Source organism: Protobothrops mucrosquamatus, unplaced genomic scaffold, assembly GCF_001527695.2.
Source record: "Protobothrops mucrosquamatus isolate PMUCROS unplaced genomic scaffold, P.Mucros_1.0 scaffold2057, whole genome shotgun sequence".
Taxonomy (NCBI): domain Eukaryota; kingdom Metazoa; phylum Chordata; class Lepidosauria; order Squamata; family Viperidae; genus Protobothrops; species Protobothrops mucrosquamatus.
In genome coordinates this window covers 242,656-253,380 of record NW_015388162.1, presented here as the reverse complement: position 1 = coordinate 253,380, position 10,725 = coordinate 242,656, and the positions used below count along the sequence as shown (strand labels likewise).

General features: G+C 61.4%; 2 protein-coding genes across 2 annotated transcripts in view; both read right to left on the bottom strand.

The window, feature by feature from the left end:
- Positions 1-604: 604 nt before the first annotated feature.
- On the bottom strand, positions 605-8,456 carry LOC107294688 (maestro heat-like repeat-containing protein family member 1). The gene is made up of 10 exons (XM_015823940.1): positions 8,136-8,456; positions 7,172-7,368; positions 5,419-5,556; positions 4,852-4,966; positions 3,132-3,278; positions 2,536-2,724; positions 1,675-1,830; positions 1,454-1,588; positions 787-889; positions 605-678 (listed from the first exon to the last, which is right to left on the bottom strand). The coding sequence occupies exons 1-10, from the start codon at positions 8,454-8,456 to the stop codon at positions 605-607; spliced, it is 1,575 nt and encodes a 524-aa protein (XP_015679426.1).
- A 1,421-nt stretch (positions 8,457-9,877) lies between these two features.
- Positions 9,878-10,725, bottom strand: part of MROH1 (maestro heat like repeat family member 1) — a 33,499-nt gene continuing 32,651 nt past the window's right edge. The window contains exon 43 of the mRNA XM_029285675.1: positions 9,878-9,963. Coding sequence (XP_029141508.1) covers positions 9,878-9,963 — 86 coding nt within the window. The remainder of the gene's footprint in view (positions 9,964-10,725) is intronic.

Here is a 10,725-nt window from a genome sequence, read left to right as displayed (position 1 = left end):
CTCCCTCAGCCAACGGAAAGATACTTTTCCCTTTTTTAGTGGTTTTTAAGCTCCGTTGGAAAGCTCAGAGATTTTCCAAGCCTTACTCTGAGCGATGAGGTCACTGCTGACAAGGAAAAACAGGAGCAAAGTCCAGGAAAGTTTATTACCTAACTGGATTTTCTGGAGGGTCTCAGAGGGGCAGCCCTGAGGGGGGGGGGAGGAAGCTGGGCTGCAGGCAGGAACGTGGCCCCGATCCTCTGTGCACCGCAGCCTGTCCCAAGGCTAGCCAAGGACAAGGGGCTGCCCCCCAGCAGGCAAGCCATTGCCCCACCACCTTCACCCAGGAAGGAGTCCCGTGCGGGTGGGGGGCTGCTGGGCTGGCACCGAGACCTTTGCCCCTTCCTCCTCCTCGGCTGTGCTCTCTCTTCACGGGAGGGGACCAACCCTCTGATAGGGCAAGGATGCAGCCCAGAGAGAGGAAAACTTGACTATCTAATTGGGACAGAGGCCTTTCCCAGCACCGCCATCTGGATCCCTCAGCGGTTCCTACACAGTATCCAAGGCCGCAGTGGCAGACCCACCTCTGGGGTGCAGCTGCCGCCCTGGGGGACGCCCCCCTGGGTCACTCACCAGCAATCAATTCGTCCAGATCCAGCTGCTGGCTCTGCTCTCGGTCCACATGCAGGATGAGGAAGCCTTCCGGGGAAGGGGGGAGAGAAGGCCCTTTCAGCCCCACAGAACTGGGGGGTGGGGGGAATCCCATCCAGGAAAGTCCAGCCCTTCCGTGGTGGGGGCCCTTCTCACCTACAAACATGGGGGCAGCAGCTCGGATGTCGGCCCAGTTGCTCTTGAAGTAGAAGAGGTTGATGTTGACCAAACGACTCAGCATTTCCGGGATGCTCTGCATCTGAATCGGAGGGAAGGAAGACCTGGAGAACCAGCTAGCGCCAGGTGGAAGAGGAAAAATCTCTTCGGATGGGCAGCCGGGCCACGGAAACAAATCAAGGGGTCAACTCAGCTGCTTTGGTCATGGACAACACAGCCCTGTAGCCTCCTAAACTGACTGACTGGGACAATGTAGTGCCGTGTTGCCCACGGTCAGAGCAGCTGAGCCAGTAAGACTGAGGGCTCCGACAGCATCCAAATGTTGACCCTGAAAACTGCAGGTGGGCCAGGAGGGCGGAAGGGCCACCTCAGCCCAGTAGGCTCAGCCACAAAGCAGGACATCTCCACTCAGGAAAGGTCTCCCTCCCGTATTCCCTTCCAGCCGAGCAGAAGGGGAGGCCTGGGGTGCTTCTGGACCTTCTCTCATCCCTCAGAAAAGGTTGGGCTGTACTGTGGACCTCCTTGTTTTGAAACTGGTTGTGTAGGGCTGCTCCGGCACCTTCCCTGGAGCAGAGACTGGGAGACGGGAGGCTTAGCGAGGTCTTCACCCGCGGAAGGACGGGGAAGCCAAAGGCCAGGCGCTCACCAGGTGTTTGCAGGCGTCATTCATGAACTCGCCGTAGTGGAGGCTCCACTCCTCGTGCAGGTGCTTCTGAAACATCTCGCAAAGCCCAGGGCAGCTCATGATGGGTCCACACATGCGCAACGCAAACTTGCAGGCCTGCGAGGAAGGACAGGGGAGGAGTTGTGGAGCCTTCCCTGCGGAGGGGGGAAGAGAGCGGAGCCCGTCCTAGCTGGGGCACCGACCTTGATGACCTCCGGCTTTGGGTCTTGGAGATGTAGCAGCAGGGTCACCAGGCCGTAGAGGATCTGCTCAAAACAGGCGTCTTCACCGCTCCCTGAGGTGAACCTGGCCAGGTTCCCAAAGAGGAAGATGGAGGTCTTGCGGAGGTTGGGCTCCTCCTGCAAGGAAAGCAGTTCTGTGGGGGCGGCTAGAGGGGCCCCCCGTTCCTCCCCTCTCCCCACCACGTCCATCTTCTCCTTCCCAGACTTCATCCTCCCTGTAAAACAGCGGTCCCCGTTTCCAGTTTTGCAGACCGGTGTGTGTGTTGGGGGGAGAGGATGGTTCCACGCGAGCGGAGGGCAAGGGCACGCACACTCCCCACCCCCAAGCACATCTCCACACATCATCTGTTGCTGCAGCACAACACCCGAAGACACAGGTGGGAATGTGGTTCAGCCCTCAGGCCAAGCTCCTTGTGGACAGGGCAGCTGCACTTTTGATGTGCCACTCTAACGCTTCACAACTTTCCAGGGGGTTGGGGGAGGGTCAGGATTCCCAAGTCACATTAAGGATGACCTGGGATTCTCCACAGGCGTGAATCAGCCACCGGGTCCAAAAGACAACACAGCTGTCTTTTGCCAACAGCCATGCTAAACCAGGGATCGCCAAACGTGGCAACTTTTAAGACTTGTGGACTTCAACTCCCAGAATTCCCCAGCCAGCATGAGGAATTCTGGGAGTTGAAGTCCACAAGTCTTAAAAGTTGCCACGTTTGCACATCCCTGCGCTAGACAAACTCACCTGAGGGCCTCCCTACAGACCCCCCCCCGTCCCAAAGTGCTAGCAGCTCCCCTTTCCCTCCTCTACCGGACTGCCCTACTTACGCTGTCAAAGAACGGCCGGATTCGCATGGTGACGTGCAGCAGCACGGAGTGGACGTCGCTCTCTTCAGTGAAGGCCAGGATCTTGGAGAGGCTGGACATGGCTTCCAGGGCAACCAGGTTGTTGGGATCGTCCTTGTCGTCCAAGCTGTTGATCATGGTAGCCAGCAGCTGGGCCCCGTTCTTCCTCGCCTGCCAGAGGGGGGGGGGAGACAGAGGGCATGGGTCAGCAGCCGAACGCCAACCGCAGCTTTGGGGCACGTGCTTGGCAGAGGGGAGATGGCCTGTCCAGGAACTGGGGTGCTCTGCCTGTTCTGTTTGGGCAACCACCATCCTATCACGAGGAGAGCGTGGTGATGGACAGCTAGATTGTTGGAGGAGCAAAGGCACAGTTGCCAGAGGGGTGGGGGGAAGTGGCTGCTGCTGCCGCCGCCATTTTCCTGCCCAGGAAAGAGTTGGTGAACTTCTACCACGGATCTCATTTCCAGATGTGGAGCAGAAGCAGCTGCCCGCAAAGATGGAGACCAGCTCAGGAGCCTGGCAAAAGGCAGCCGAGCTTGACTGACCCCACGTGGCCACCCAAACCCAGGAGCCCTCACCTTCTCCGGGGAGCCCAAAGCAACATTGCCCAACCCACGAAGGGCCAGCATTCGCACCACCGCCAAGGAGTCCCTTTGCCGGGCCGTCATGCTGTCCATCAGAGTCTCCAGAAGAACCAGATCGTTCACCACGTTGTTACTGAGGAGCTGAAACACACACAGCCCCCCCCCCTTTGTGGCAAGGCAGTTTCCACCCCCAACATGGATGCCAGCCGGAAGGGTGGCAACCTTCTTCCACTCTACCTGCCAAGCCCTTCAGGGGCCAGAAACTGGAAGAATTCCTGGGCCCCACGCTGGCTTCAGTTGGCCAGCTCCCAGACGGGGCCGAAGGACTCAATCCACCCAAAGGCCAACACCCTCCGGGAGAAGAAAGTCTGAACCTGGATGGGGTTAGTGGGTCCTTCTCAATTTGCACTGGAAATGTCTCCCGCACGGGGGGGGGGGGTCCTCCCTGCTGGCCCCGATCCACTCCTCCCAGCAGCACTGGATCTGCCCCCTTGCCTCGTCCCCCAGCGACCTATGTTAAGGACCTGTGCAGTTTGCAGCTTCTCACTCTGTGTGTGTGTGTGTGTGTGTGTGTGTGTGTGTGTGTGTGTGTGTGCATGTGTGTGCGTGCCTGTGCAGGCATTCACTCCTCAGCATGATTCAAATGCTGTGTGCTTTATGGCCAAGTGTCCCCCCCCCCCCGCCCCTCCCCTCCCATCTGGCTGTGGGCTTCCCCGCGGAGCCTCTTAATCCCCGGCTGCTTTATCAGCTGAGGTTCTAAGAGGCAGCTTCCTGGCCCAGCAGCCACCCAGCTGCCTTGTAATGGAGACCATTNCAGCGACCTATGTTAAGGACCTGTGCAGTTTGCAGCTTCTCACTCTGTGTGTGTGTGTGTGTGTGTGTGTGTGTGTGTGTGTGTGTGTGTGCATGTGTGTGCGTGCCTGTGCAGGCATTCACTCCTCAGCATGATTCAAATGCTGTGTGCTTTATGGCCAAGTGTCTCCCCCCCCCCGCCCCTCCCCTCCCATCTGGCTGTGGGCTTCCCCGCGGAGCCTCTTAATCCCCGGCTGCTTTATCAGCTGAGGTTCTAAGAGGCAGCTTCCTGGCCCAGCAGCCACCCAGCTGCCTTGTAATGGAGACCATTTGGAGGCCCCCAGCCAGGGCTGGCAACTCAGCCGAGGGAGGGTCACAGTCACCCAGGGTGGGGGAGGGGAGGCAGCCGGACCTCCTCCGTTCCTCAGGGTGGACATTGAGGGATGAGGTGAGGGTTGGTGGCCTCGTCTGCTGGTGGCCCAGGCAGTCCCCAGCAAAAATAAAAGCCCAGAGGGGGTCCGTAGCCCCCACGGTGAGACAGGCAGCAAAAAAACCCTAGCAAATAAATAAATTCAATAATCCCTGTGGCCCACTGGCAGCTTCAGCGCTATCAGACAGGCTGAAGGAAACCAGAAGCCACGGGGGCCCTTTGCTGGCTCACCCCCCCCATTAGCTTACTCACTCCATCTGCCTCTGGAGAGCAGGCTGCCCAGGGCTGGAGGCAGCAGGCGGGAGCCGGATCCTGCTAAAGAACCGAGGGATCCCCAGCCGCTGCCTGAGCCGGGTGCTAAAAGCAGGCCTCCGTTCCCCTTCTCGCCATCCTTTGCAGCTCCTGGACCTGGGGTTATGAGCCTCACAGATGGGGAGGCGGAACTGCCCGAGACTGGGCTAGAAGGGCAGCCGGGGCCCCAGGCGGACTCACCTCGGCAAAGAAGGCGGTGGTGGTGAGCCGTTGGTTGTCGTAGATGCTGTTCAGCATCGGTAAAAGCAGCTTCACAATCGGAGGGAGTTTGGGCCCCGCCTGCTCCGCCATGGCCCTGAAACAGCCCCCGAGAGCCCTCCGGGTGAGCCAACCGGGCAACATCATCAGTGCAAGGAGGGGGTGGGGCTTCCAGAGTGGAGGGGGGGAGGAGGAGGAGGAGGAGGAGGAGGAGGAGGAGGAGACTGAGGCGCTCTCTGAACTTGGCTGTTTTTTTGCAGGCGTTTCATTACCCAACTAGGCAACGTCACCAACGCACTGATAAAGTTACCTGGTTGGGTGATGAAATGGCTTCAAAGCCAACCACAAGCCTGGAGGGCACCAGCCCCCAGCAGCAGCCTATATTCTCCCCTAGAGAAGCTCTTGGACGTGTGAGCATCCCTGTCCCAGCAGCAGCAAAGTCCTGGCGCCAACCCTCCAGAGCAGGCAGGGCCACCTGGAGCCCTCCGGGCCCCTCCCGGGACAATCCCAGGCCAGCAAAGGGCCCGATCCAGAGTGTCCTCCGCTCACCTCGCCAGAAAGGCCACGCCGTCATAGTGCGTGTCCGGACTCCGCAGCAGTTCCCAGCCACCGGCCTCCGTCACAGCGCCGCTCACTGACTCGCTGCCGCCCTGGCTCAGCATGGCCTTGAGGGTCTCGATCGCAGAGCTGGGGAGGGGGAGGAGGAGGAGGAGGAAGAGGAGAGGGGTGCTGAGGCCCACTGCCCAGGAGCCCAGATGCTGGAGGATGCCCAGAGCTTAGCCCAGTGCCAATGCGGATGCCTGTCTGCTCCCAGGAGCCTGTCAGGATGTCCATCTGAATGCCAAGAGCTCCAGAGCAGCTGGTCCACTCAAAGTTACTGGGGAGGGGAAGGCGGGGGGGGGGCACTGATTCCCTGGCACAGTGAGTGAGGCTCCATCTGGGAACCTCTCCTGATCTTCTCACACTGGAGCCAAAGTATTACAAGGAAAAACACTGGGAGACCTGCTCTGGGAGGGAGCTACATGTCCTCTGGCTGGAGTAGCTCCTCAGAAGCCCCCCCCCAAAAAAAACTCTCGCCTGGATGGCCCCGATCCTGCAAGTGCATGCCTTCCAGAGCAGGAGGTGGATCCCCTGGTGACTAAGAGACCACTGCTGCAGACAGAAATGGCCGGCCATCAGTGACCCCAGGAGGGCTGTCCAGACATCTGGAGATGTTCAGGATCCTGTTGGGCATCCCGTTCCTCTCAGCTTCTGCCCCCCACCTCCAGGCCCTTTTGGGGGGGGGCACAGCTGGCAACCCAGTTTTGTCTGTGAAGGTTCTCATTCATCCAGGTCATGGTTATCCCAAAGGTGTTTTTATTTTAAAGGCAATTGGACTTTCTGATTTTTCTTCAAGGTGTTTCACTTCTCATCCCCGAAGCTTCTTCAGTCAGAAAGTCCAACTGCCTTTAAAGCAAAATCACCTTTGGCGCAAGATACGGTGCAGGATCTGCACACCCCAACCAGCCATTTTCTCCAAGGAAACAGGCTGAAGATTGGGGGGCTACAAAAGGACCTCCCCAGTGCCACAGGACTAACTTACTGCTCCTACAGTGAGTGATCCCAGCACCGTGCCAGCAGCATGACACCTGGCAACGTGGCCCACCGGAGCACAGCTATCCTGCACAATCCCCCCCCCCGCTTCCCTCCCCCCCAGTTGAACTACCAAGTCTTTGGGTCCCCCAAAACAAGGCGCGTGTGGCCGGACATACAGGTGCCTCAGAAGACATGCAAGTGACCCAGGTCTCCAGGTGCTCAGATTTGAGAGCCCAGGTGCCCCTCCGCATATGTGGACCCCAGTTGGGAGACCTCCCTCCCCCCCCAGGCTGCTCTGCTCTCCAGCTGGCCCAGCCCCGGCCCCAGCCCAGATGCCCAGGGCAGCCCCTGCAGCGCAGCCAGGCGGCTGGAATGGCAGCCGTGATCCCATCCGGCCTTGCGGAGGACGGGCATCCCACCCCCCCCCCGGAGGAATGCAGTTGCAAACCGCAGGGCTGACTGCAACAGGAAGCACAATTTAATATTTCCTGATCTCGGAGAGAGGAGCGTGTGGAAAGCAGGCCCGAATCCCCCGGGCGGAGGTCAGGCCCGGCTCCATACCTCCTCTGCGATGGGCCGTGGCGCATTAGCCAGCCCCCATGTTACCCCGGGGGCCGCCGGCGGGCTGTTTACTCAGGAGCCGAATCAGTTCCACCTGGCGGGGGAGGAGGGGCGGGGGGAGCAGGGGGAGGCGTCGAGCCCCCCCCCTTACAGCCCCATCCGTTACCTGCAAGGGTCGAGTGAGCGCAGGCCCTGCCCCCGGCCGATGCCCTTCCGCTCCTTGGACTGCAGGTGCTTCGGCAGCCGGACCCCCACCGTGCAGCTGACCCGGAGCAGGAGGGAGACGAAGAGCTCCGCGTAGAGCCCCCCCACGGCCGGTCCAGACTCCCGGACAGACATGATCTCATGCAGCGCACACGTGGCCTGGCGGGGGGGGGGAGCCGCATCCATTTCTGTCCCCCAGCAGGAGGCACTGGCCTCCCCCCCTCCCTCCTCACACACGTCATCAGGGCTCCAGGTGAGCAGCCCCCCCTGCAGGACTTGGGGGGGCTTGAGCAGACACCCCCCCCAGCAGCCCTGGCTAGGATGGCAAGATGTGCAGCTACTGCTCCTCCCCCCCTCCGGAGCCCTCCACTGACACATGGGCTCCCCCCAGCAAGGCCAGCGAAGGGGGTGAAGGCAGCCAAAGGGGGTCTGCGGACCCCGGGCTTCAGCCCTCAGCCAGGGCTCTTGAGCAGCCTCCTCCGAAGATGCCCAGAGGCGCCCCTGCCCACCCAGACCAGGGCAGAGGGCAGCGGAAGGCGGGCACGAGCCGGGTGCAGGAACTGGCAGTCCTGAGGGCACCCCAGAGGGCAGGGTGAGAGATCCACTGCATCTGGAAGGAGGGGGCTCAAGGAAGCCTCCCCAGGCGTGGGGCAGGGAGGGGTGCCAGGCTCCGTGCCAGGAACAAGCAGGGAGGTGAACCGGACTGACCCCCTCCTTGCCAGACAGACCCACAGCAGCCCCACTGCAAGACAGGTCAGCGCCACAGAGGCTCTCAGGAGCCCTTAATAGGGCCGGGGCAGACCCCTGCCTTGCCACGGGCTAAGCCAAACGTGGGTGCAGGGCGACAGCGCTGCCCCCGTGCAACTGGGAGGGGGGGGAGGGACCGGAGAGGCCCCTGGCAGAAGGCGGCTGCCCCGGACACTCACCGAGAGGGGGTAGAAGGTGGCCACGCGCTCCGAGCGGCTCCCTCGCAGGAAGGACTTGTTCTCTTTGTACGGGACGTCCCGGTTGACTTTGTCCAGCAGCAGCTCCAGGACCTGGGCGGTCAGGGTGGGCTCCAGCGCCAGCGCCCTCCACATGGTGCAGCTGCAGCTGCAGGGAGGCAGAGGAGCCCCTGTCAGCCCCTTCCCGGAGCCCTCCCTGCCTCCGTCCTTCTTTGCGCCTTGCCAATGAAATCGTCCAGAGAAAGGCAGCTGCTTTGGGGCAGACCCCCCGGGGGACAGAGTCCCTGAGGCAAGGCCACTCATCGCCCAGGAGCCCCCAAAGGGAATGGGGAGGGGGGAGCTGCCAGCCTTGTTCCCCCCAAATGCATTTCCAAGCTCCGACCCACAAGCCCCTCGTGGCACCTGCCACAGCTGAATCAGGGGAACCCGGAGTGCCTTTCCGGGGGAGACCCTTCCTTCAGAGGGGAACTGACCACCACCTGTTGTAGGCCATGCAAGAGACCCTGGCTGGCCTGGAGCCACTCAGGAGCAAGAGAAGACCCTCCCCAGGAAGACCTCGGTGTATGTGTGTGTTTAAAGGANCCCCCCCCCCCCCCCGTCTCAGCTGCAGGCCTGCCAGGCTCCCATTCAAACAGCAGCAAGGTGGAGGGGGAGCTGGGATTTCCAAGGCTGGGGGGGGGATGCCCCTGCAGTTGGCAATATGGAGGAGGAGAAACGGGGTCTGGTCGCAGAGCTCAATCCTGGGGCTGCAGACGTGCTGGGCTGGGCTCGACCATGACTTCAGGGGCTCCCTGCGATGAGTATGGCCTCCGGGTCAGGTCAGAGGCCGAGGGGGGGAGGATCGAGTCCTTGCCCCCCTGGGGCCATTTATTTAAGCAGCTTCCTCCAGACACGAAGGGTCCCACAGCAGGAGGAGGAAGAGGAGTGGCACAGGCGAAGTCTCCCTCTGTGGTGGGGGGCTGCTAGCAGCCACTAAGGCCGAGGGAGACCCCGCCTTCTCTGGCCTGGGAGCTGAGGGTTTTCCAGAAGCAGCTGCCTGGTCAGTCGGCGCAGTGACTTGGCAGACCCGTCCCCAAGGGCCGGACCCCAGAAGCCGAGGGAGAAGCCACTGGGGACGAGCGATTGGGGGGGGGGCTCTCCTCTCCCGGCCAAGGAGCTAAGAAAGAGCCCTGGTGGTTCTGAGAAGCAAATAGTTTATTAAAAATAAGTTGTCTGAGTCTATATACAAACTCTTGCTGAGAGGAATGCGCATAAACTTTGGAAGGTGCAGCAGGGCGCTCTCCCCCCCACCCCCCACCACACCCCCCCCCGTGCTGGGGCTGGAGGGACGGGTGCCAGCGTGGCACAGCCGCCTGCCCAAAAGCCGAGTCAGGAGGCACCTGCTCCTCTGTGGGGCAGGGAGGGGAGGGGCCACGCTGGTCCTCTGCCCCTGTGCAACAGCCCTGAGACTACTCTGTGCCCCATGTCTGGTCCAGCCTACCCAAGTGGGGGGGTGGGGTGGGGGGGTCCCCTGCAGAAATTCAAAAAGACATGGAAACACAAAAAGGTGCAGAGAGTTCAGGTCTTCTCTTTAAGGTGTTGAGGGCGGGGAATGTTCCAGTATGCGAAGGTTGTGTTGATCTGGAAGACGTGTGACTTGCCTCTCGGGAGGGGTGAGGGCAACCTGGAGCTGGGACGGGGGGGGGAATCCCATTTCCTCCGGTGGCATCCGTGGCCAGGAGTCCTTAAATGGCCCTGCCCAGGCGGCCCAGGGTCTCCACCGCCTTCGCCCGCACCGTCGTCACGGGGTCCTTCAGCAGCACGGTCAGAGCTGGACAAGAGAAACGGCCGTCCGTCAGCCAGGAGCCCAAGGTCCCGGGCAGCCCTCCTGCAGCCCTCCATTGCTGCCCCATCTGAAGGGCCACGGCTGAAAGCCAAGCACTGGCGGAAGCCCGGCTCTCTGGGGGCCACGGGCAGTCTCGGCCCACGCGGCAGCAGCAGCTCCGTCGGCTGAGCCGGGCTGCTGCGTCTGCTCTGCCTGCGCCTGGCCCCGGCCCAGCTGCAGGGCGGGCGAGGGGCCAGGAGTCCCTCCCAAGCAGCAGAGATACAATAATATTTTTCCAGTAGCATGTTTACACTGCAAATCCGAGACTCTCCGGTCCCGCCAGAGCAGCGAGCGAGGGAGACGGGCTGATTTATGCACAGAGCCCTTCCCGTCCATCAGCCCCGACCAGCTGCAGGAGCTCCGGGGGAGGAAGGGGGGGCTGGCAGGCCCAGCACTCGCACTCAAGACGGGAAGCTGTGGCGACCCCATCCGGAGTCCTTGCCGCTCCCTCCCCCTCCCCGGCATCCCCCCCCCACCCCTGCACACAGACGGGCCTCTCTTCGGGACGGCTCCCTCAGCCAACGGAAAGATACTTTTCCCTTTTTTAGTGGTTTTTAAGCTCCGTTGGAAAGCTCAGAGATTTTCCAAGCCTTACTCTGAGCGATGAGGTCACTGCTGACAAGGAAAAACAGGAGCAAAGTCCAGGAAAGTTTATTACCTAACTGGATTTTCTGGAGGGTCTCAGAGGGGCAGCCCTGAGGGGGGGGG